We start from the raw sequence: 26,200 nt of genomic DNA on the forward strand, positions 1-26,200 counted from the left end.
GCAGTTCAGTCTGACCCAGGGGCGATTCTAGGATCAGACCTTTAGGGGGGCTCAGCACTGAGTGAGATGTTAAGATACAATGCCCTGCAAGTGTTCAAACCACTCTGCTAAATTACTCATTTCACTGGATAACATAAATTACAACAAAACATATTAATACATAGTTGAGTGATTTATAGATAATAATAATAATTGTTCAGAATAAACAATCACACATTTCTACAGAGAGGACACTCAGATAGTTAATCAATCAAGGGAAACACAATAATAATGACAGAACTATCCAAAGTACATTAAAGCTGTTAAAATAAAACCATTTGAACCTGTAGCATAATTGTTTGTCTCATCTCTAAGAGACTAAAAGCTAAAAATATTTACAATCGTGTGAAAACCCCCAACAATTTATTTTACTGTTAGGGGTGATGAGTCACTGTCTCATTTTAAAACTCTTCTTAAAACCCACCTCTTTTCTTTGGCTTTTGACACGTAGGGTGTTGATTGTATACATGCATATTTTTATCTTGTGTGGGCAGTGTATTTTATTTATTTTATTTTACTGCTTTTAACTTTCTATTGTGTACTTTATTTTTTTTATTGGGCTTCTGTTGTGTGATCTATTTATTGTGTTTTATCTTTTTGTGCAGCACTTTGGAAAACCATGTGTTTGTTAATATCGTGCTATATAAATAAAGTGGATTGGATTGGATTGAACTGAGATCAAATTTATGGGTGCTTGAGCAGTGCACCTCTAAAAGGGTCTAAAATCACCTCTGGAGCTTATCCTTTAAAGATCAATTTCTAATATCAGCTAATATCATTGTTTAATTTTATGGTTAATGTGTGGCATTGGGTGGCTTGTGTACAATGGAGGGAAAACAGCATTCAAACATATTGCTGTAGGTATGCTTCATACTCTATAAAATGTTCTCCTCAATTATAAAATAGTGATTGTGAATGTCTTTCCTCATAAGATTAATCAAATAAAAGGATGAATCAAACATTTATTAATGACTGGTGGGGGATTTATGAATGGGAATTGGTGTAGAGACTAATTATGAGCCAGAATATGAACAGTATGTGAGGGTTAATAGCCTAATAATTTCTTAACAGTGTTTTAAGACAAGCTTGAAAATGTGTGATATATCATTGTTTCATTTTGTGCTTAATGGGTGGCACTGGGTGGCGCTATTGCTCCTATTTGTTTGTGTACAATGGAGGGAAAAAACACCTCCACAGATCCACCTCGGGGTCGTCATGGATATGAGTAACCGAGTGTAGTTGTCATGACGTGGACTGTCTGCCTCCATAGTGCCGGTCGTCTCCTAGTGACCGAGTCACCGGAAGGCTGGAGCCAACAAGTTAGCTTCCCTTCGACTTAAACTCGATTGACTCGGTGTGGTTATCAGCTCCTTTTTTGGGTGGTATGTATCGTCACTATGAACACACTTAAAGCTGGTAGTAAATGTATTGATCTACAGCTGGTTAGCGTCATCGTTAACCAGCTAGCACGTTAGCATTTTTTACGAGGCTAACTATGTGCTAACCATTAGCTAGCGGTGGCTGCGTCATCTAGATAATCAGATATCATACAAGATATCTGATTTATGTTTTTGTCAGCAGATTACGCAACTTGTGGGGCATTACTTGTAGCTTTAATTGTCTAATATGAGCCAGATTAGTCGACAGGTTATGGTAGTTACGTTAGTATAAGGTCTTTGAAGTAGCTAACTAGCTTGTTGTAACCCTACCAGATATGCAAATTAATGATAAAATGTGGTGGGGTTTTTTTTGGTTTGTCGTGTTTCAAGACAAGCAACGCCCTTCCTTTACCGTTAGCAGTCTATTTGAGGTATTATTAGTTAGATATGTTGTCCAGCCCTTCCTCTTTTTTCCCCTCATGCCTACATTAATGTTACTATTTCAATATTTATGTGTTTGTTCCTTGTTGCAATTTAAAGCCCTGCTAGCTGACAGTGTTTCCACGTTGCTCCTTTCTATTTCAGTGTAGTATTCTTAATCCACAGGTAGATTACTACATCGTACTTCTAGATAAAATAGGCTTATGTGTAATGTAAGTGTGTGCAACATGAGGTAAACCTAAAGATAGAAGATCTGATCATTTGTTTTCTCCTTTTGTCGTGTTTATTTGTTTGTTTATTTTTGGTCTTGAGATGAAATGTCACAGGCTCTGTCAGTAGCTATCCAAGTGAATATGACAGGTGCATCACAGCCTTTATCCACAGGTGGAAACAGCTCTGTATCTGCTGTGGCTGAGATGACATGAATTGGATATGTGTGTGTGTGTGTGTGTGTGTGTGTGTGTGTGTGTGTGTTACCAAGTTGGAGCCCTTCTGATTTTGTTAGATATGTGTGAGAGATGTGATATGTTACAGCCAACTGAGGCATCCCGCTTCGTCTGCTTGGATCTGATAGGAACATTGTCGGAAAGCTCCAAGGAGGTAGCTTTTTCTGCCAAGTGTGCTATCTCGCTTAGATCCTGATATGAAGCTGTGGTTTTTGCAGCTGTGCCCAGACACTACATTATGGTTGACTGTGACAAAAAGTATCACATCGCCTCAAGGCACTGTTATTGTGAGATTATTATATGACTTTCACCGCTAAAGATGTGTGAGGATGTTTGTAGATCAGGGCGAGTCTAAACTTGTGCCAGTCAGGTGTGAAGTAAGAGGCCTGTTAGCGGTTTTGAGGGAATTCTTCTCCCAGAGGTCCTACGTGTGAGACTGCACTCAGGGCTTCAAAAAAGGGCTGTGAAGTTAATGAATAACAAAACAGGATTTGCATTCTTTGTGGGGAACTCTCTGTTCCCAATTGGTGTGATGAAAGACAGTTATTCACAAGGAGGTGTAATATGGAGACAATCATGATGGGTGCTTTTTATGATGCCTGTAGCATTTACAGTAAGTGCAGATGATTTGGTTTATACTCTTGAGTATAAAATCATCCAAATATCCTCAGAGTGCAATGTTGAATATGACAACACAGGACAATAAAGTGAAGTGAAAGCACTTGGACCGAAAAGACGATCATATAACTTTCCTTTTGTTGTTTTCCTGTGAAGAAGAGCAGCTTTTTATGGAAACAGTGAGGTCGAGTGACAGAGGAGTGGTCATAAATATAACTAAGGAAAATTATAGTTTCATGTTACACACACACACACTCTGCTGGGCGTGGGCCAGAGGAGAAAAGAACAGTTTCCCACAGTCTAACTAACTGTAATAAGTACTTTCTGTATGACAACATCTGCCTTTTGGTCTCCTCAAACTGTGTGGAGACTGAGGCAGAAATATTGACTCTGAGATTCACTGATAACTTCTAGAAATGCTCCAAATATTAAGCTTGTTTTTATGACATTGAATACATTTCTTATGTCTGCTGAACTTAATGCATCTTTAATAATGTTTCTGTCAAATCTTGATGCATTTATACTCTTACTTTTATGTTCTTGCAGGCTATGATGAGGTGGTGACCTTCGGTCGGCCAGGCCGTGAGATGATTACAGCTTGGCACGGAGAAAAGACGGAGCAGAGTGATTGAGAAAGAAGAATGGGCAAGAGTGTTTGGGGCTTCTGGCAAGGCATCATCTCTACTGCAGTGCTCTACGGCTCGTTGGCCCTGTTCACCTCCATCCTCCACAATGTTTTCCTGCTTTACTATGTGGAGACATTTGTGTCCATCTACAAGATCGATAAAGTCTCCTTTTGGGTGGGAGAGGTGAGCAAGAAGAGATTGAATTTGAATGAACAGTGTCAATTAGCCACTTAAATCTTGACTAGTTGCCCGGAGACTCTGAAGAGTATTTAGTATTTTGACACTGTGATTATTTTGTATATTTAAATTTTGAGACAGCCTGGTGATTATTGGATTATTGTACACTACCACTGAAGTCAGGGCGTATGTATTGATCCTAGTTTTTCAGATTTTCAGTCATTCTAAATGAGTTATCTTGATTCTCACAAGCTTGATATCATGTTTTTACTTATGAGTATATCCCAAGGAGGCTGTTTGGTTGCTTTCTTTTCTAGCTTATCATCAATAGCCTTTTTAAAAAAAATTAATACAGCCTTGTTGTCCCTCCCCTTTGTGCTACAGACAGTGTTTCTTCTATGGAACAGTCTGAATGACCCTCTCTTTGGGTGGCTGAGTGACCGTGCCTTCCTCAACTCTCCTCAGTAAGTGTCTCCATCTTCCTGCTTTTCTTGTTTTTTCCTTGAAATGTTTCAAAATATATTTTTGGTCAACTTGAACGTGTTATTTCCATGCAGCAGATTACACAAACCTGTGAGTTAGCTTTGTTCGGAAATGTTATATATTGAAGCAATGAAAGTTAGGTTAGTTCTGATGAAGTTCTGTTTTAATTACAAATCCTGTTTTGAAAAAGTAAAAATAAAATTATTTGATAGACATCGGAAACGTCATATCATTGTCATAGTTCCTTTTAATATTCATCATTCAGCTCATCTGTCAGACAAGAAGTCAAAAAGATACTGATCATTAAAATTTATGAAAGTCAATTTCCTGCCCATTTAGACTGTTTCCACACAGTATATCATAATTACAAAAGAGTTTTTAACTACTTCTCTTTTTGCTGGAATGATGCCAACATTTAGGAAACCATCTTCATCTTCTCCATCATACCTGTGCTCAATAACCTGATTTTCCAGTCAAGGTGCAGATATCTACCACATGTCCCCCGCTTATCTGATATGAAAATATTTACAAAGGCATTCACGTACAAATGTTTCAGCATCAGACACAGCTGTTTGTGAAGCTAAACAAACAGAGTCAGAGCTGTCACACACACACACACATGGCTGCTGTCTGTGTTGGTGTGGTACCATGAATAAGCAAACATTATCTTAAGGTGGTGACATAACAAAGGTCCAACACTTTATTCGGTTGAGAAGTTTTCATATCTACACTGTTTATTTTCTGGGTGTTGTACAGCAGGAGCCTGCACTATTTCCCCTTTTATTTATTTGTCATCTATTTATGATGGTTTGAAGATATTTTATTAAGGTTTATGTTGTTTGCTTTTTCTGTATTTGAATTGGTCAAATTATAACATTAGATATGTTAAATGCACCTTCATTATATCCTCTACCAATTAAAAAGGGACTCGATTAAATTGTGAGTATTTGTAACATGCCTGGTGGCCTTGTCTGATGTTGACTTTGTCTGTTTGCACCAGTGAAGTTAGTTAATTATCACAGAACTTGCTTCTTTATGTAGTAACAGCTGGTTTTTATGTATTTTTTCTCTTGTTTTTCCACCCAGGACTGGCTCCCAGATCACGACTCCAGAGGTGGTGCTGAAGCGCCTGAAGGCCCTCTCCACGAATGGCCCTCTCTTTGCTTTGTCCTTCCTGGCCTTCTGGGTGGCGTGGGCCAGGCCAGGCCTGCAGTTCATGCTGTGCCTGTGTCTGTATGATGGGTTCCTCACCATGGTCGACCTCCACCACAGCGCCTTGCTGGCTGATCTCGCTGTATCTGCCAGCGATCGCACACGCCTCAACTTCCATTGCTCAGTGTTCAGTGCTCTGGGCTCAGTCTCAGTATTTCTGTCCTACTCTTTCTGGGACAAGGAAGATTTCTACTCTTTCCGTCTCTTCTGTGTGACTCTGGCAGCTTTTTCAGTCTTGGGCTTTTTCTCAGTGTCTCGGTTGCTACAGTTTCGTTTTCAAAAGGAAGTCCGTACAAGACAGGATGAGGCACTGACACTCAAAGAGTAAGGATTTTTTTTTTTAAAAGAACTGGAACTTTTTTATGTAGCTGAGATGTTTTTAGACTTTTAGTTGCTGTTTTTCCTCTTCGCCTCACTCCTCTCTTACTTTCTCTTATCCCAGGCTCAATGTTGGAAATGCTCCATTTACCCAACCAGAAAAACCTGTGACGATTAAACAGTACCTCAAGCAGCTCTCCAAACACAAGAACTTCAAGTGGTTTGTGTCAATGAACCTTATTCAGGTAATATAATCATCACATTGGATGAAGTACAAGTGCTATTAAAGTGCAAAGTTCAGATAAAAAAATATCACTCTAACAACTAAATGTGTTTCATGTATTCCGTTTAATTCTTTCATTATTGTTTCGGCTCTCTCTGCAGGTGTTTCACTGCCATTTCAACAGCAACTTCTTCCCTCTTTTCTTGGAGCATCTCCTGTCAGACAATATTTCTGCTTCTACAGGTTCTATATTACTCGGTAAGATTAATTGAAGAGACGGGAAATAACCTCACATTGGCAACACAGACAAAAATGAATGATGCTATAATTATCACGGCATTCTCTCAGCTAAATACTGAAGGAAGTCACAAACAGTACAGTGACTGTAATATTTGAAAATTGTGTGCTGAAAGGAAGAAGCATACAAGCTGGTGACAGAGCATTTATTTTATATATATATATATATATATATGACAAGCAGGCGTTTTAGTTCCTCATTGGCAAGTTGTACTAAAATATATCTCCTGAATTGTTATGAGCATATTGAATTGTGGCTGAAAAAGAGTAGATTTCTATTTTCATATTAATTTGCTGTTTTGTTTTTTTTTGTTTTTTTTTTCAAGCTCTCAAACCTTTTCAATGATTATTATTTCTGCTGATTTTTTATTTTTGCCTTTTCTTTAAATGCTGCTCTGCTTTTGCTCCCATGCAGGGATCTCTTATATTGCCCCCCACCTGAACAACTTGTATTTCCTGACACTGTGCCAGCGTTATGGGGTTTACGAGGTTATCCGCTGGCTATTTATGCTCAAACTGGGACTTAGTGTGGCTATGCTGCTGGCAGGGGCTGACCACATTTATCTGCTGTGCATCTTCATTGCTAGGTATGGCCACGCACACACATGAGCACACGCATCGGTGATCTGATGTGTGACAGCTTGTTGTTTTTTGGTTTTGTTGGCTTGTTTGTTCTTTTAAGGTTTGTTCATCAAAAGCTAAATATACACTGCACCACAGAACAATAGTGAGCAGATTTGCCCACTGCACAGCATTCACAAGGACACATCAAGGGCTCTTTCTGACACAGCTTGTTTCGAATGTAGACTCACAAATTGAGCATGATGTATCCAAACTTAAAAATATGAACTTAGCTCTACTTTTGGCTGAAATGTTGAGTCAATTTTATTTCTATAGTCCCAAAATCACACATTTCCTCAAAGGGCTTTAGAGTCTGTTCGACAGACTATTTATTTTGACCTTTGATTCAGTCAAATAAAAATACTGCCTCCAAAATACACTTTACCAGGAATTAAACAGAGTATTGCAACAGAGGAGATATCCATCCACCAGGACAGAAAAACAAGTCATTTAAATGTCATTTAAAGTAGAAAATAATTAAATTACAGTTTGGAGAAATGGTGACTATTTAGTTTGAATCAAATGCAAACATATAGGAAGACTACAGATCAGATATGATGTTGAGGAAAGCAAAGATCAAACTGTTTTTGCTCTTTGCTTTGCTCTTTTTAATTCAGTTTTGTGCCCTTGATGTGTTCCAGCTTTTTATTTAGGCAGTTAGTCATGTTACTGTCAAAATAACCATTCTGTTTTTATAGTTAACAACAGCATTTGAGTACTCTGCAGCTGAACCCTTACGGAGTATGGGTGGGTTTGTTACATTAGTTACATCAGTGCTAGTCGTCAGCAGGGTGTGAATGCTTTTTGTTTCTTTATCTCAAGAGACAGCAACCAGAGCTGAATATAAAATGTGTTACTTCATTTCTCACAGTTTAATTTGGTTTTGCATATAGAGACACACCTAAGCATGCTTTATTACGTCAAAGACTGTAACCATTCAGCTCCTTAGAGACTGTTCTCAACAAAAATGCATTGTGAATGATAAGCACTTAAGAAAGTCTGTCCCTGATAAACAACTGGCAATAGGACCTGTATATGAATTTTTTTTTCTTCTTTTTTTCTTTTTACATTACAGAACATCTTTAAAAAAAAAACTTTAAACAGTAATTATTCAGAAAGCACAGTACAGCTAACACTCTACTGGAGGCTATAATTTGACTTCTCTTCGTCTTAGTAACCGGGTGTTCACAGAGGGGACGTGCAAGCTGTTGAAACTTGTGATATCCGATCTGGTGGACGAAGACTTTGTGGTCAATCGACGACAGCAGGCCGCCTCTGCGCTCCTCTTCGGGATGGTCGCCTTGTTGACAAAACCTGGCCAGACGTTCGCCCCGCTCATTGGCACATGGCTGCTCTGTGTTTACACAGGTACAGACACAAACACCCAGACAGGATCTTCATGTAACAAGTTGCTGAGGTCATGTGTCTTTTTTTTTCTTCTTGGTAGAAAATGACTAGAATTCCAGTGTTATCTATGATCAGTGTGTGCGTGGATGAATGTGATGGCGATATGGTTTGACGCTACTGAAACCTTTTGAAAGGTGAACAACTGTGAAGATGAAATCAGTATCAGACTCACACAACAGGCTCGACCTGACAAATGAGAAACATCTGAACAGACTTAAGAACTTACTGTATGTGGAGGGCACGTTTTCCCCCGGCTAGTGTTTATCTGCTGTGACTCATCTCATCTTGTTATCAATTTAGCTAACCATAGCCACACTCTCACATTAAATGTATGTATTTATTTATATTGTTTAAAACTACAGGGACAGTGCATATTAATAAACATTTCTGTAAATGTGGTAGATTAACCATCTTGGCTAATTTTCAACTGCAGTCCCTGGGCAGATGTATAGACAGCTACAAAAGAAACATAAAATGCATTAAAAGAGCAATACTGTACATATAGCAGAGCACGCTTCATAAGAAAACATAAAATACATTAAAACAAGGGCAATACAGAAACATAAAACATAAAAACAAAGCATACTTAGGTTACAGAGTGTAGTCGCACACTGAAATAGCACCTCTGGTAATTTTACCTTTTTTTTATTTCAGGCAATGCAGCGCACCTCTATATTTAAACACTGTGGTTAGTCCTGTAAGAAATAGAGTCTTGTTTCAGCCGAAAATGAAGTAATTCTTACGCTGCTCATTGTTTGTTCCAATCATGTTCAGTGACAATACTATATATTCTTACTACTCACCACCTTAGCTATCCCTCCAAAGCACAAATTGCATATTATATTTATTTTATTATTTCATAAGTCGTCAGATTCTATCCATATTCTTTCACATTTTTGCAGGGTTTCCTCATTAGAAAATACTAAATCAATACATATTGCATTATGTTGCTGTTCATACTCAGAAAGGAGTTCAAAGTGAATTGATTCATGTGTACGTTGCACTAAATGAAAGCACATTTTTTCTCATGCTGGGTTTCTCTTCCCCAGGTTATGATATTTTTGAGAGGGAACCTGTGAAGGACTCTCTGGTTTCTGTGCCTGATGTTGCCTCTGGCTCGGGGACTCCGCCTCTACGCCTGGGCTGCTTCTACATGTTGGTGTTTGTGCCTATCACCTGTGCCCTGCTTCAGCTGGCCGCCTGGTCTCGCTTCACACTGCACGGTCGCAAGCTGCAAGGGATCAAGACCCTGAGGCAAGGGGCCCAACAAGGCAACCTTATCGATGTCAAGGCCATATGAACTGAATAAAGCTGGGTGAAGCTGCACAAAGACACTTTTTTTTTAAATTGTTAGTTTAGGAATTTCTTTGATAAAGGCTTAAAATCGGACCAGTGAGCTTCTCAGATGTCTTCACTCTGCAGCCCACCCTTGTGTGCAAGAATATGAACCATTGCACAACAGGCTGGCAAATCCCACTGGGAAGAACATGAAACTGAAACCTGCCTTATTTTTTTATACTAAAGTATTTACCTATATTTATATTTGAGCAGATAATGACCAAAAGATAAAGTAAAACCAATCAATCCTTTGGATGCAGAAGGACCAAGACCACAATTTTCATTGTGCAGGCCAAAGATGGGGCCCCTTTTTAAAACTGATAGGAAAGCATAATTCTAATTTGAAAGTACAGTTGGAATGTCATTGCTGCTAAATGATTCATCAATAACGAGCTCAGTTTAGAAACCAGGAGGAGAAGAGGTTTACCACACTTGTGTTCTGATTTCTAATGTGATAAACAAGATTAAATAAAATTGCATAATGTCTTCACAGTGCTATTGATACTGCATGAAACTTGGACTTCAGAGCCAATTCATGTTTCTTTACATTTACAGATAATGTTTGGCCAGTTTTATGTTGAGAGCTGTATTTTCTGATATGTCTAGTATTGATGATGTTTTTGCACAAAACTGCCATTTGTCTGTTGTACTTCTAACATTCTGATAGTGACATACTGTATGTACTGTGATGTGGATTACTGGAATTAGGAAATGATGCAGACAACCATATTATCAGTTCACTTTTGTAATTTTTCAGATTAAACAAAGAATGTGTGGCATTACCACAAATAAACCTAATCTATCTTGATGTCAACCAAACTCTGCTTTGTATCGACACCTTTTTGTATAAGACAAATCGTCTATCTAACCACATAAAAGGCTATTTGAACTCCACAAGAGATCTAGAAACTCAGTGGCTTCTTTTGAAACTGAGCATTTTTCCATTTAGGTTACTCAGCCATAACCCTGAAACGTGACATTGTTGGACCTTATTACCACGAGGTAAGGAAGTGAAAACAAAAGTCTCTGGAAATGTAGATCCTGAAACTTGAAGGTGTTTTCAATAACAACTGTATGAGACACTAATCATTTACAGTTTCTTCTTTCCCCATGTTACAACTCTGAGAAAGGCTAGACTAAAATGTGCAAGTAAAGACATTCACAGACCTGCCATGTGAAGAATTTACTGCATGGGAATGTCATCATCTTGAAAATAACTGGGACGTGTAAGTTTAGAAACACGCCTGAAGGCATTCCTGTTTTAGAAGATGCAGAGAAACTGGTTCAATTTGATTTAATTGCAGTCATATTTTGTAATTTTGTAAGACACCAACCACTGTTCCTCAGTGCTGTGTATATATATTGTGATGAATTATATTGTGTATGCTTCAATGACGCAGGTAGTAATGTTGGGGATACACATAAAACCATGATTGTTTAACCAGGAGGAGGCCTGGAATAGAAATTAGCCACTCGGCTGCTTATAACTCCCTGTTCCTCCCTTTTTTTCTTACATACTAGAATACTGGCTCGTGGGGTTGCTAAGTGATGATTTGACTATTAAACAGAAAGATATAAAGCTTGTAAGCACAAGCCAGAAATAATGAGTCTGACACATATTTTGACATCATCTCAAAACAGTACCTCAATATTACTGTAGGTAAAACCATTATGTGTTCTGTGTGTATTCTGAGGACATTAATGCTTTATTCCCTTTCATTTTCCTTACAGTACAACTCAGACTTGTTAGGAAGATTACAATCAAAGTAAGTCACAAGTCTGTACCACAATTGTAACCTCTATAATGAATCATCTACTTATTATTGAACACCCACAAATCAAACTGACGGTCAAAATAGGATTTTTGTTTAGAAACTGATCATGTTTCTGTTCTGCTACTTGAAAGATTATCTCACAACCTGCATTTCTGTCTGCACTCAAGTTTGGTGATATTGTGTATATATGCATGCTTCTCCCTCCTTCTTAAAGACTCTTTGGCTGTGTATCACAGTGTGCTGCTTCATCACAAGTGATAAATTCCTCACTTACCATTGAATCTTTAAGGAAGAGGAGGGACGATCCTCCTTAACAAAGAAAAGGGAGCAGCATTATACTGTATGATGTTTATTTATATAAGGCTCTACTGCAAAACCTATCTAATTATACCTCTGATTTCTAGTTACATTAAACATAGTTCTTACAAAGTCAGGCCACAAACCATTTTAACATTGGCTGTAAAAGTACTCTAGGGAAATTCAAATACTGTGCTGCCTAAAAATGGAATGAGCTGCAAAAAATAATAGTTACTCTCTAATTTTACTTGAACATTTTAAAAGGCTGTGCTTATGTTATTTGCAATCCAACTGTTTTTCTTAATGTCTTGTCTGTGAAGTGTACATCTATCTATGCTTAAACTGCATATGTTTATTCTAGTACAGGCAACAGATCCCTCGATGAGAATACCTGTTTAGATAAGGGCTAAAGAAGTAGTATTATTCCAGAGCTTCATCTCGCCTGGTTGTTAGTTGAATATGAGATACGTGGGTGTCCCAAACAACTCCTCCACGCTGTGCTTTAATGGAGTAATCTTCACTTTTCTGCGCCCAGGCTTGGATTAGTTTAAACGACTAGAGAAATCAGCAGAAACTCTGGTCTGAGGATGCTCACATTTAGGTGTATAACGCATGCGCACGTACTTTTTACACTTTAGTCGTCATCTTGTTTTCGATTACACTGTGAACCTTGTACAGTTTGTGTGTAAGAATAATCTAATTTGGTCGCTTTACTACGAGCTACACTAATCGTCGCCTTTCGCTAAACGCTACCCATAATGCACCGCGCACCACATTTTAAAATTTTTTTAGTGAAAACTATCGTCATAGTTGACCTTTCTGTTCAAAATTTACATATGTGGCTTATATTTGACATAAACTCCTTAAGTGAGTTAGAAATGAAAGACACACTAGTTAATTATTGAAGTGACACCGCCACTGTAGGGTGTATGTAAGTGAAGCACTACCTCCATAGCAACAGATACTCAATAGTACACTCATGTTTCTCTTCAGATCGTATAAATCTTTCGCCTTTTACTAAAGATTTCCGTGGAGAGGAACACTATGAGTTCTCATTAATTTTTTGATGCCCTGCCTCGTGCGGGGCTTCCTATGTTGTCAAACGAAATAAAATATTAAATGTAAGGAAACTATAATCTGCACGGGAAAGTTTCAGTGCTGTCACTGAGACATTGTTGCGTTTAGCGGTTAATTACCCGGATGCCAACGTCACATCGTATTTATCGGTGTGTTCACAGCGTCTCAATTTTTTTTATTCGGAATACTGCCCCTGGAAATAAATGCTATAATCAGATAAAGGACGAGTCATTGAAGCTTATACACAAATGCCACTGTGTAAAACGTGAATGACTTTAAAGTGTCGTCGTTATTTGGGACATTTGCACAACTATGCCTCGCATTGTTACCATGTGGCAAGAGGTTTCCAAGCTTATTAATGATGCATTTATGGCAGATGTGGCTTTATTGTGTACAGAAGAAAAAAGGGACACAAGACAACTTTTACAATCTTATGATTATCTTGGCAAAGTTTCATACTTATAAATGTTAGTTTGCGAATAAAAAACAACTCACTCATCAGTTTTTCATACAGATTGTGAGTGAAACAAATCTGTTCACATGTAGGCCTAGATGTCAATAAATCAGTATTCATATTCCTGTGATATGTTTATGATCACACTCTAAGTTAAGTCACTTTGCATAATCACTTCAGTATATTTTATTTCCAATAATTAGGCTATGTTCTTTAATTTTAGGCGTGTGAATGCTTTCACTTGTAATGAAGTATTTTCAGTTGTGATATTGTTACGTTTACTCATATTTAGGCCTACTTGTGACCTGCATACTGAACTTAACATGAATAAAGTATACATTGTCTCATCCTTCCTGCTTTAACATATCTAATTTTGGTGCCAACTATTTAGAAAGTACCACATCAATAACAACCGTTGTACAAAAAAATCCCTTAAAGGTGACTTCTTCCTGATTATTGCTTTAATCTTCTTTATTTTAAAATGTTTAACCACACACTATTCTTGTTTGTGTGTAATAAATTAAGAATATCCAGATCCGATGAAAACACTCCCACACGGAGATATAAATACTATGTATCCGGTGGAGTAAAAGACGGAAAAAGCAACTCATCCTTATTAATAGCACAACATTGTGGTTTAACACGTGTTATGTGAGTTCCCATATTTAAAAAAGGAACACCCCTAAACATATCTCCGAGGTAAGAGTGGGATTTTCTGTAATATTTGGGTTAAATAAAGACTCAGTTTCTGTCTTCAGAAACACATGGGACGTTGTATTGCGGTATGCGCATGCGCAGACTCTGGTGGAGTTGTGCTTGTTTAACGCTTGTAAATAAATGAATGTAGTTTCTTATCGGAATTAGACTTTTAATAAAGACTTAATTGTGTGTTATTGTCATACATGTTTTATATAAAACTCTACTGAGTTGTAAATGTTTTCTTGAGATGGTTAAAAGTTAAAAAGGGACGATCCGCAGCACCGTCACTGAAGGCTGTAGGTCAGTGAAGCACTCCTCTTACAGGTAGTGGGAACTGGTAATACGCTCATGTTTCTCTTCAGATCGTATAAATCTTTCGCCTTTTACTAAAGATTTCCGTGGAGAGGAACACCATGAGTTCTTATTAATTTTTTGATGCCCTGCCTCGTGCGGGGCTTCCTGAAATGTAAAACATTAAATACAGAAATGGGAGAAATAGTCAGTCTGACAGTAATTCAGAAATGTCGATGTTTAAGCGTATACAGCGTAGTCGTAGACAGATGCAGAATGTGACCAAGTGCATGTACATAGATAGATAAATAGATGCTTATTGTCATTGCATATACATTTCGTTTGCAGCACCAAAAATGAGCATAAAAGGGCGTAAATACAGGTTAAAGTAATAAATACTGCACAGATAAGTAACACAATAATAAATAATGCTCAAGTACATTGCACTTGTCCATGCAACTGTGCAATTTACTCAAATACTGTACTGAAACATTTGAAGTACTTGTACATGATTTAGTATTTTTATTTATTTTATTTTATAAATTTGAGTCTTTGATTAAAGATTATAGTAAAGAGGAACAACATGATGACACTCATTGTTTCATGTCGTGCCTCAAGTGGGTCTGCCAGTATTGCCAAATGCTGAGGAACAAATGTAATGTTTAAGTATAATCAATAGTTATATCGGTATAGATATTAACTCACATTGGATTGAATCATTAGTAGTGGTTAAAGTTGATCATGTTGAAATATGCACATGGTTTTTAACATAAAGTCACAGTTCATATACAGTGTGTTTGTTTATTTGAATGTAATGAAACAGTAGCTATGCATATTCATCATGTATACAAACGAAAACCCCTAAACATATCTCCGGGGTAAGAGGTAGATTTGTGTGATTTTTGGGTTAAATAAAGACTCACTTGACATTTATTCACAGTTTCTGTCTTCAGAAACAAGTGGGACGCTGTATTGCAGTACGCGCATGCGCAGACTCTGGTGGAGTTGTGCTTGTTTAACGCTTGTAAATAAATGAATATAGTTTCTTATCGGAATTGGACTTTTAACAAATTCTTAATTGTGTGTTATTGTTATACATGTTTTATATAAAACTCTACTGAGTTGTGAATGTTTTCTTGAGATGGTTAAAAGTTAAAAAGGGACGATCCGCAGCACCGTCACTGAAGGCTGTAGGTCAGTGAGTGACTCCTCTTACAGGTACCACATTCCGTTAATACGCTCATGTTTCTCTTCAGATCGTATAAATCTTTCGCCTTTTACTAAAGATTTCCGTGGAGAGGAACAACATGAGTTCTTATTAATTTTTTGATGCTCTGCCTTGTGCGGGGCTTCCTGAAATGTGAAAGAATAAATAAATGGATTTGCTCTTAATTCTACCTGACGTACAGTCACATGTTGTAAGATGCTCGAAGTGTCACGACGAGTCACACTACCCAGTATAACATCTGGCAGATGCAGAGTATGATTAAGTGCATGAACTCACATTGGATTGAATCATTAGTAGTGGTTAAAGTTGATCATGTTGAAATATGCACATGGTTTTTAACATAAAGTCAGGGTTCATACAGTATATGTGTTTGTTTATTTGAATTTAATGAAACAGTAGCTATGTATATTCATCATGTATACAAACAAAACTCATGTGACTGACATCATGCATATAATGACAGAGCATTAAAACCTTAAAGAAACTCTAAAGGAAAGACAAAGATAAGTACAATAAAACATAATATACACAAATTATATATTCATATGTGTATACTTACATAGTATACACTTATTTAATACATATGATATCCACAGCATATTGTTGATAAAGTGAAATATTTTAACGTGTATCAATTTGATGTCATATAATGACAGAACATTAAAAACTTAAAGAAACATTAAACAAAGAGGGAAAAACAACTAATCCATATTAATAACACAAGTTACACAACATTGTAGTTTAACGTGTTATGTGAGTTCACATCTACAAAAAGGAACACCCCTAAACATATCTCCGGGGTAAGAGGTAGATTTGTGTGATATTTGGATTAAATAAAGACTCACTTGACATTTATTCACAGTTTCTGTCTTCAGAAACAAGTGGGACGCTCTATTGCAGTATGCGCATGCGCAGACTCTGGTGGAGTTGTGCTTGTTTAACGCTTATAAATAAATTCATGTATTTTCTTATCGGAATTAGACTTTTTAATAAAGAGTTAGTTGTGTGTTATTGTCATACATGTTTTATATAAAACTCTACTGAGTTGTGAATGTTTTCTTGAGATGGTTAAAAGTTAAAAAGGGACGATCCGCAGCACCGTCACTGAAGGCTGTAGGTCAGTGAGGGACTCCTCTTATAGATAGCGTTAAAGACAACACACTCATGTTTCTCTTCAGATCGTATAAATCTTTCGCCTTTTACTAAAGATTTCCGTGGAGAGGGACATCATGAGTTCTTAATAATTTTTTGATGCCCTGCCTCGTGCGGGGCTTTCTGAAATGTGAAATATTAAATAAACGAATAGTGCATGTATCTCTTACTACTGGAAAATCGCGTGTTTTATAATGTTGAAAGTGTCACTGCGTGTCACACTACCCAGTATAACAACTGACAGATGCAGAGTATGATAAAGTGCATGAACTCACATTGGACTGAATCATTAGCAGTGGTTAAAGTTGATCATGTTTAAATATGCACATGATTTTTAACATAAAGTCAGGGTTCATACAGTATATGTGTTTGTTTATTTGAATGTAATGACACAGTAGCTATGTATATTCATCATATATACAAACAAAACTCATGTGACTGACATCATGAATATAATGACAGAGCATTAAAAACTTAAAGAAACATTAAACAAAGAGGGAAAAACAACTAGTTTAACGTGTTATGTGAGTTCACATCTACAAAAAGGAACACCCCTAAACATATCTCCGGGGTAAGAGGTAGATTTGTGTGATATTTGGGTTAAATAAAGACTCACTTGACATTTATTCACAGTTTCTGTCTTCAGAAACACATGGGACGCTGTATTGCAGTTTGCGCATGCGCAGACTCTGGTGGAGTTGTGCTTGTTTAACGCTTGTAAATAAATGAATGTAGTTTCTTATCGGAATTAGACTTTTAACAAATACTTAATTGTGTGTTATTGTCATACATGTTTTATATAAAACTCTACTGAGTTGTGAATGTTTTCTTGAGATGGTTAAAAGTTAAAAAGGGACGATCCGCAGCACCGTCACTGAAGGCTGTAGGTCAGTGAGCGACTCCTCTTACAGATAGCGTTAAAGGTAATACGCTCATGTTTCTCTTCAGATCGTATAAATCTTTCGCCTTTTACTAAAGATTTCCGTGGAGAGGAACAACATGAGTTCTTAATAATTTTTTGATGCCCTGCCTAGTGCGGGGCTTCCTGAAATGTAAAATATAAAATAAACAAACAATAAATGTACCTCAAACCACTGAAAAGTCAAGTGTTTTAAGATGCTGAAAGTGCTACAGCGAGTCATTCTATCCAGAATAACAACTGACAGATGCAGAGTATGATTAAGTGCATGAACTCACATTGGATTGAATCATTAGTAGTGGTTAAAGTTGTTCATGTTGAAATATGCACATGGTTTTTAACATAAAGTCAGGGTTCATACAGTAGCCTATATGTGTTTGTATATTTGAATGTAATGAAACAGTAGCTATGTATATTCATCATGTATACAAACAAAACTTAAAGAAACTCTGAAGGAAAAGGGAAAGGTAAGTAAAATAAAACATTATATACACAAACTATAGGCCTATATTCATATGTGTATATTTACATAGTATACACTTATTTAATAAATATATTGTCCACGGCATATTGTTGATAAAGTGAAATATTTTAACATGTATCATTTTGATGTCATATTCCAAAAGTTAATGGCTAGGGGGTCCAAAATTGGGTTTAGAGTGCCCAATAACATGTGAATATTTAATGTCAACATGCAATATTTCCTCTTGCTGAGCCTGGTAAATATTTAGTATTACTGTATTTTGGTAAGCAATGTCAAATTGAATCACCACCCAGCCACTTTTTCCGACCCACCCTCAGAGCCATAAAAAGAATGCACAAAAATGACGAATATATTGGGAGGTATTGTCAAAGTCAGACTTCCCAGTTCTTGTGGCTTCAGCACTGTTATGTGTCAGCGGCAGGCAGTCTCGCAGACAAAAACACACTCACACGCAGAACAGGAAATGAGTGAGGCAGCCGAGCAGATGAGAACAGAAGTCTGAACTCTGCGACTGCAAATCTCTATTTACAAAAACTCCTTGAAGGTGGTTTGAGAGACATCTATTCTTTGGATAGACAAATCAGGTAAGTACACAAATTATTATCCCACTCTGAAATTTTAGGGTATATACCTCTAAGATGTGTTTTCTCTTAATGTTGAATCTGTTTCTAGTATGACAGTATTTTCTTTATGGTTTGATTAATGCTGGTTACACTTCCTTTTTTTTTTCTTTTTTTTTTTTTTTAAATGACTAAATCAACATGGCATTGTTTAATTTGTCAGAAAGCTGAGTCATTTTATCCACGCTTGTTTTCTCATAACTTATGTTCTTTAGCATTTTTCTTTTAATTTTACAAGGAACATATATTACAACACAAATAACACCTGTTGAAAATAAAGTGAAAGTGTTAAGATTTGACAATTTATCTCTAACTAACAACACACAAATATACCTTTTACATCTGAAAAAGCTTCTAACTGGGGTTTTTTTGCCTCTGGTATGTGTCCTTTAGGAGATAACCAAGAACTAAAAATACCCTGAAGGTGGTTCACGGATGAAAAAATTCTTATCTTGATAAGACAAACCTGAGATTGCTAGGTGACGTCAGGCTGACGCTCTGCTGAAGTTTCTGCAGGCTTCCTGTGTATTGAGTCTGCTGCTGTAGCGGTCTGTCTGTAAGTTTAGGTTCAATTTGTTTTGCAGCAAATGGAAGCAGCTTCCTGTCTATTCCTGTGTACATGCAGAAATGCTTTCACCTCTGCCATAGTTTTTGTTCATATCTCATATGATATCTCAACTGACACTGCATCAACCTTTTGTGGTTAGTCAGCATTCCTATAATAAGCCAAATAACTTTTATTTATATAGCACATTTAAGAACAACAGAAGTTGACCATAAGTGATTTCCAGTTAGGCAGGTAGATTAACATCTGCCTCAATACAGGTAAACATTATATTAAAGGAAGAGTGCATAAAAGGCAATAATACATAACATAATACAATTATACATCTAATACATACTTAAATGGAAAAGTTTAGTGAAACTGAATTAAACCAGGACATTAAAAATGAACTTGACAAAAAACAACCTCAGACTGAACTAAGAGCAAGAGAAATAAGTTTGGTCTTTGAATGGTGGAACAGGATTTAATGTGGGACTGGAGACGATTCCAGACTCTGGGATCATTAACAGAAAGAGCCAAGTCACCTTTGGCTTTGAGGCATGAGTGAGGGACTGAGAGGAGGCGTTGTGAGGATGACCTCGGGGAAGAATATGGAATCAGCAGATCCGTTATGTATTGTAGAGTTAATCCATTAAGGGCTTTAAAAACCGACCGTACAATTTGAAAATCAACTCTTTGTTTCACTGGTAGCCAGTGCAAGTGAGCCAGAACAGGGATGATGTGTCCAGTTAAAAGTTTAGCAGCTGTATTTTGAACCATTTAGGGTTGAAAAAGGGTTGAATGGGTCAACCCCATATACAGATAATTACAGTTGTGCTGTCAAGAGTAGATAAAAGTATGGAAGTAAGTGTCTCCAAGTCCTCATGAGATAAATAAGGCTTTAATTTGTCTATGATGTTCGGCTAATAAAAGCTGGTCTTCACAACACAACTGAAATTCAATGACGGGTCCAAGAAGACACCAAGATCTTTAACTATAGTCTTTTGTTGTTATTTAGTTGAAGGAAGTTCTTCACTATCCAGCATTTGATATCATATACACAGTTAAAGAGGTTCATCAGGGAGCAGCGGCTGTTTGGTGTAACTGTTATGTATAACTGTGTGTCATCTGCATAAAAGAGATAAAGAATATTGAATTTCTTAAAGATAGAGCAAAGGGGAAGCACGTGTAATGAGAAAAAAAAAGATGAAGTCAGTCAAGCACTAACGTGACATAAGATTTAAAGATATAGAACTGTAGGTGGAAGTGTGTGACTGTTTTTGAAAGCGCTGCCAAATTCACATTTCCTCTTTTTCCAGCTCCAAGATGTTAACACTGTATCCATGACAACGCATTAACACACACAAGTGCAGTGGAGCATGGAGCGTGTGTCAGTGCAGTATGAGTACGAGTACGCAACGAGGGACGGTCGCCTCGTGTGCATCAAACCGAATGAAATTTACATCCTCATCTCCAAGACTAATGAGCACTGGTGGCATGTGCGCAAAGACCAGAACACCAGGCCCTTCTACGTCCCTGCACAGTATATGAAGGAGGCTGACAGTAATCCAGTGGATATGGCATATGAAACAGCAGATAGCTCCACAACAACAACAGCGAGGCGTGCATCAGCTTGGGACAGTTCCTGCCAGGACTCCACTTTTGGTATCTATGAGGATGTACCAGATGTGAAGCCTTGTGAGACTCTAAAGGAAGTAAAGACCACCAAAAGCTCTGCACACACTCTGGATAATATAGAGAAGCATGATTCAACAGAACACTTTTCAATTGGTTTAGAACTGTATGCAAAACCTCATCCTGTTACAAAGGTCAGAAATGGACCATCAAGGTCAAAAAGTATGCCGCAGTATGAAGAAATAGAACAACCACAGACTATTCTAGACGATGAGGATATAAACTTCCCTTTACCCCCCAGTTCATTGATATATGCAACCATACCAGAGATGAACCACACAGAATTTGACTTGTCGGAGTTACCGGATCTAATAGATTCAACTCAGGAGCTGAATTTGAATAAAACTGCAGAGCAAACTCCTTCTACAGAGTCACCTCCCAGCAAGCAGGTAAGATTGAATGAAATGTTTTTTCTCACGCTTGGATTCAAAATGTGAGTTATTTCAAGGCCACCAGGGGGCGCTGTTTTACCATGTAAAATCTAGGCTACTCCTACATTAAATAAAAGTAGATGTATTGTGGCTTTGTAAAAAATTGATCAACAGAAAAAGACCCTTTCATGTCAAGGTGAAAAATAAAGTTCTACTAATAAGAGGACTTGGTTTTAGATGTCACATAATTAATTAAATAGAAATCTACTTTGTGTAGTCAAAGGATTTCAATTCACTGCAGTATAAATACACCTGTAGCCTATCTGGAAAGTCCTGATGTAGGTGTGTTAAATTACAGTTATGTTGAAATGTGAAGCAGTCACAAAAATCACATTAAATCCCAGTTTGTTTATAAAAAAACACTTGAATTAACACTTCTAAGGGGAGTAAATGCATTTTTATAGGCACAGTGTGTCAGTGGTTTCCAGTGTAGGTGTCCGGACCCTTACAGAGGCCACAAGTTCTGTCAGGAAATTATTAACAGTATATGAAAGAAGATAAAACATGTTATTCTACACAAAATAGTATTTTTTCTGACATTTCTGCTTGACTGGATAGTTTTGGCGCAGTGTGACTAAAATGATTCAAGTGAAACAATCTGAGAAGAAGAAATCCCATATTTCTCAGCACCTTTTGACACGTGACGATCAGGTTGCTGCATCATGTTGATGTGCACAGTGATGCGAGAGCTTCAATCTCAGCCCAACTAAACTCACTTACACATTATTTCACTTCCTTCTTCTCTCAGGAGAAGTGGAGAGAGATCTGGTTGTTATCGAAATCGAATTTTTAACCTTTGCATCTTTCAGTCGTGTGAGGACTATCAGCTGTCAATACATCAAGAAGATTCATTCTGTTTACTCTCTGTACTACTGTGCATTTTAAACTTGGTAGGACAATTGGGCCACTCCCTGAAGAATACATGACAAGAGTAAAAAAAGCAGTTTCAATCTTAGTATGCCAGTCCTGCACTCCAAATTGAACTCACAACACAGAAGCATTATGAGCATAAATGATCCAAAGTGAAAGAACTCAGTTAACAGGAGAATGGCCCTTGTCAGTGTTTTCTTGTTGTATGTTGCTGTACATATTCAGATTAGCAATACAAATAACAAGTAAGACGTATTTCTATGTTGTAGTTTGAAAAAGTTGATTCTGCCTCCTTTATATGGTTAAAGTTAATTGATATGTCGTAGCTAATCTATATGTTTGGTAGTATAATCCTCAACTATACTAATAACTGTATCATCCTTTATGTTTTCAGTGTAAATCTGGAACGTAACTTTAGCTGTCAGATGGATAAAAACTACAACATGGAGCTAAAGTATGAGTAGCATGAAAGAGAAAAACTGAAGTACACGTACCTCAAATATTTATTCAACACTGTATGTATTAAGTTATAGTTTGCTAATGGATTTACTGGAAGGATGACGAAATCCTGACTTTAAAAGGGCTGCTCCTTAAATATGAAACCTATGAGCAGGGCAGGCCCATTGTTTTAAAATGCCCCCAGGAGACACGCAGCAATAGGATCTCATGCTGGCTTGTATAAAAAAGGGATTGTTGTGTTGGTTTGCATATTAACCCCAAATCATAAACTTCCCCACTGTGGGACTAATAAAGGAATATCTTATCTTAATCACTACAAAAAATAATCCACAAGAAGAACACTTCCTTTAATCACATGTATGCTCAAAGCTCCCCATTTCTAGAAACCAATGAAGAAATACAAGGAATTCAACGTGGTCCAAATGTCAGCAGGAGGTGTAATAAACATGAACAGTAAATTAATTTATCTATTTTCTTGAATTAATCATCTGCCTCTTTTCCACAAATGATCAAAACCAAATTAGGACAAGTGGAGGACGATGTTTTCTGATATTACTTAAGTAAACATAGCAGTACTTATTCTAAAAGTAGCCTGTTACAAGTAAAAGTCAAACATATTGCAAACGTATCTAAGTATAGTTTGCAAAAATAAAAAAATCACAAGTGTGTATCAATAGTGTGAGTGTGTGAGTGAGTGTTACAATTAAACATTACATTAGTGGTTTATTATCATTTGTGAGTGGCATTCCAATGGTGCAAGTGTAATTTGACTTTATTGCCCTATTCATTAAAACAATACACACACATACACACATATTATAAATACCAACCAGGGCTGAATGAATACTCCCAATAACATAACATAAGATATGTAGGCCTGTATATATACCTGTACAGTAGTTTTGAATAAATATAGTTTAACTGTAGTAAAAAGTTCAGTATTTCCATTTGAAATGTAGTAAAGTGTAAAGTACTATGCCAGATAAGTACAGTACTTGAGTTAATCTGTTTAACTAGATTCCTCCTCTGATTAGGACGTATTTGATTTGATTTTAGAGATCTTACACTAAGACTGAAGTACTTGTTGATTTTGACACTTTTTTTTTTTGCAGTGGAAGTCCTGACTCGGAATACCATTATTGGTCGAGTTCAGGGTATTTGTGCCAGCTCATCAGCATATGAATGACCGCTCGTCCCCTTCATGCGGGTTCAATGGGCGAAAAGAGGTGTTTCTTGAATACCTCAGTAAAGAGAGAGAGAGAGAAAAAAAGAAAAAAGTAGCTGATTCAAGATCTCAGTTTTGGTGGTCGAAAGTCTCTGCGGGGTGTGGAATAATGTTTTTCACCGGGTGTGTATACTTTGATTGACAGTTTATGCTCCTGGTCACTTGGTTTGGGAATAGTTGTATTCTTGCAGCGTGAGAATCAGCTGCACATTGACTCAGGAGGGGGGTTATTATCCGGGGTTTTTCTCTCTCTCTCTCTCTCTCTCTCTCTCTCTCTGTGTGTGTGTGTGTGTGTGTGTGTGTGTATGTGTGAGTGTGTGGCCAAAGCTGTCACAACAGAACAGGTTGCAAACAGGTTGCGTCGGATGGGTGGCTTCTTGTGTGTGGAAAGGAAAGAGTTAATTTGAGAACTGCCAGCCACTCCCAAACCTACAGCTGCTAGTCTACCTGGTTTCCCCAGCACCGATGTCGATACTGGGAATTATTTCACCGCAGGGAAACCATGAAACATATGCGAATATATAGCTCGTCTTACCTGCTGGTCTACTGGATGTGGTTTGTCGATTAGAGGCGACTAAAAAACTTTGTTATAAGGTAAGTTTCACATCTTGGTTTTTGCACCTGTTGCGGGCTTTAACAGGAGAAGTGACGTCAGTCGCTCCAAGTGGGGTGTGATAAGTTTTTATGATCTCCAAATTTTATGAGTCATATAATGGCTGCAGCCTCTCCCAGTATACCCAGTGGTTGTGAGTGCATCATAACCCTGTAATTTACCAGCACAGCTTGCTGCTACAGTGGGAGACTTGTTTTATTTTAACAAAATTAGGGATCACTCCTGCATTTTAATCATAATTTGTTTGTTTCTGGGAAGCATGAATGAACTCTACACTTTTAACAGTACTGCAGACGTGCCAGGACCCCTCAAGTGCATTAATTCTCACCCCACAATGGAGGGCCATCTCCATGGTGATGTGAGGGGGGTCTGGCCTGACTCCCAACTAGCAGAGCTTTGGAGCTTTTAGTGCCAGCCCTGTCATGCAATTGGCATGTGTGTGCGCATATGTAAAGTGCAGAACTTGCAATTAGCACAAATGTAGGTCACTTAATATCGAGGGTATGTGGGCTGTTCTTTGGTCCCAGCTGGGATATTAAGTTTGGTAAGTGGATGACAAATCCTGCAGGGATTGTGAATCCAAAGTTTGGTTAGTTTTAACTTTGCAGAAAAGCACGCATGAATGCATTTTCAGGCCTGTTTTGCTTTATGGTGATATCATTGTTATTGTCATGCTTATGTTAAGCTTTCACATTGTGTTACAGTCTTTGTTGTGTTTATTTATGGCACTGGCACGTCCCAGGAAATATGTGATCTTTGGAAGAACTGCCCTGATCAATCTTTATCAATTGAAGTTAAGCCAAAATGTCCAATGTCCCATTTAACTTTGGCAGCAAAGAGAAAAGTTAACCCTTTTAACTTTGCCCCACTAATGATCCTCTTCTTCCATTTAATCATTTTGGAAAGAAGCTGTGGGAATCATAGCTTCATCGAGAGCACCTCACCTTCAAGAGAGCAGTAATTCCTTGTGCTCTGTGAAACAGACAAAATCAGATGCCAAGAAACTGCTCAAACAGGTAGTGTCAGAGTGTGCATACCTGCTCCACTGAACACATGTGTCCAAGAGATAGAAACAGGTGCATGCAGGCTTAAATGTCCTGATTGTTGGTTGCCAGAGAGAGTGCTTCATCTTCACTATTCTTGAGTCATGTTGTAGTGCTAGTGTTTAACCGTAGTGTGATTTGCCATTTGACCACAAAGGCTGCAAGAAGGAAAATCTAACTTCAGGTCTAACTTCAAAGGATAGTTCCACATTTTTTTCAATACTTACAGCTATAACGATTAGTCGATTAATTGATTAGCTGTAAACTATTAAATTAATCATAAACTATTTTGATAATTGATCATTTTGAGGGATTTTTAAGTAGAAGATTTCCAAATTCTCTGATTCCAGCTGCTCAAATGTGAATATTGTCTGGTTTCTTTAGTCCTAACAACACATTTGAGGACCTCACCTTGGGCTCTGGAAAACAGTAATAGACATTTTTCATCATTTTCTGAGATTGTATGGACCAAGCAACTAATCATAATGAAAATAATTGTTAGTTAAAGCCCTATACTTGTGTCAATATGTACATTGAAAGACGTATTAGTCGATGTAGTTGTTCACATTGGCCACAAAGAGATCCTTTCTTCAAGCAATTTCAATATAATTGATGGGCTACGTCACAATTTCATGTTTCAATGAATTCTTAAGTTTAGCTGAAGCTAATGTGAGGCTTCATCTGTCTGAGTTAGATAAG

The 26,200-nt window shown here is 37.4% G+C and overlaps 1 protein-coding gene, 1 long non-coding RNA gene and 5 other non-coding genes across 7 annotated transcripts; all 7 read left to right on the forward strand.

The window, feature by feature from the left end:
• Positions 1-3,461: 3,461 nt before the first annotated feature.
• Positions 3,462-10,438, forward strand: mfsd13a (major facilitator superfamily domain containing 13A). Its single transcript, XM_053341986.1, has 8 exons — positions 3,462-3,732; positions 4,111-4,190; positions 5,296-5,745; positions 5,864-5,984; positions 6,124-6,220; positions 6,675-6,846; positions 8,055-8,248; positions 9,337-10,438. The coding sequence occupies exons 1-8, from the start codon at positions 3,565-3,567 to the stop codon at positions 9,585-9,587; spliced, it is 1,533 nt and encodes a 510-aa protein (XP_053197961.1). The 5' UTR covers positions 3,462-3,564; the 3' UTR covers positions 9,588-10,438.
• Positions 10,439-12,670: 2,232 nt separating this feature from the next.
• Positions 12,671-12,785, forward strand: LOC128381976 (U5 spliceosomal RNA). Its single transcript, XR_008323630.1, has one exon. It is a non-coding gene; the product is annotated as a U5 spliceosomal RNA (small nuclear RNA).
• A 1,484-nt stretch (positions 12,786-14,269) lies between these two features.
• Positions 14,270-14,384, forward strand: LOC128381986 (U5 spliceosomal RNA). Its single transcript, XR_008323640.1, has one exon. It is a non-coding gene; the product is annotated as a U5 spliceosomal RNA (small nuclear RNA).
• A 1,071-nt stretch (positions 14,385-15,455) lies between these two features.
• Positions 15,456-15,569, forward strand: LOC128381984 (U5 spliceosomal RNA). The gene has a single exon (XR_008323638.1). It is a non-coding gene; the product is annotated as a U5 spliceosomal RNA (small nuclear RNA).
• Positions 15,570-16,604: 1,035 nt separating this feature from the next.
• On the forward strand, positions 16,605-16,719 carry LOC128381981 (U5 spliceosomal RNA). The gene has a single exon (XR_008323634.1). It is a non-coding gene; the product is annotated as a U5 spliceosomal RNA (small nuclear RNA).
• An 807-nt stretch (positions 16,720-17,526) lies between these two features.
• On the forward strand, positions 17,527-17,641 carry LOC128381982 (U5 spliceosomal RNA). Its single transcript, XR_008323635.1, has one exon. It is a non-coding gene; the product is annotated as a U5 spliceosomal RNA (small nuclear RNA).
• An 858-nt stretch (positions 17,642-18,499) lies between these two features.
• LOC128381949 (uncharacterized) lies at positions 18,500-20,608 on the forward strand. The gene is made up of 3 exons (XR_008323621.1): positions 18,500-18,585; positions 19,015-19,177; positions 20,485-20,608. It is a non-coding gene; the product is annotated as an uncharacterized LOC128381949 (long non-coding RNA).
• The last annotated feature ends 5,592 nt before the right edge of the window (positions 20,609-26,200 follow it).

Source organism: Scomber japonicus, chromosome 20 (assembly GCF_027409825.1).
Source record: "Scomber japonicus isolate fScoJap1 chromosome 20, fScoJap1.pri, whole genome shotgun sequence".
NCBI classification, from domain to species: domain Eukaryota; kingdom Metazoa; phylum Chordata; class Actinopteri; order Scombriformes; family Scombridae; genus Scomber; species Scomber japonicus.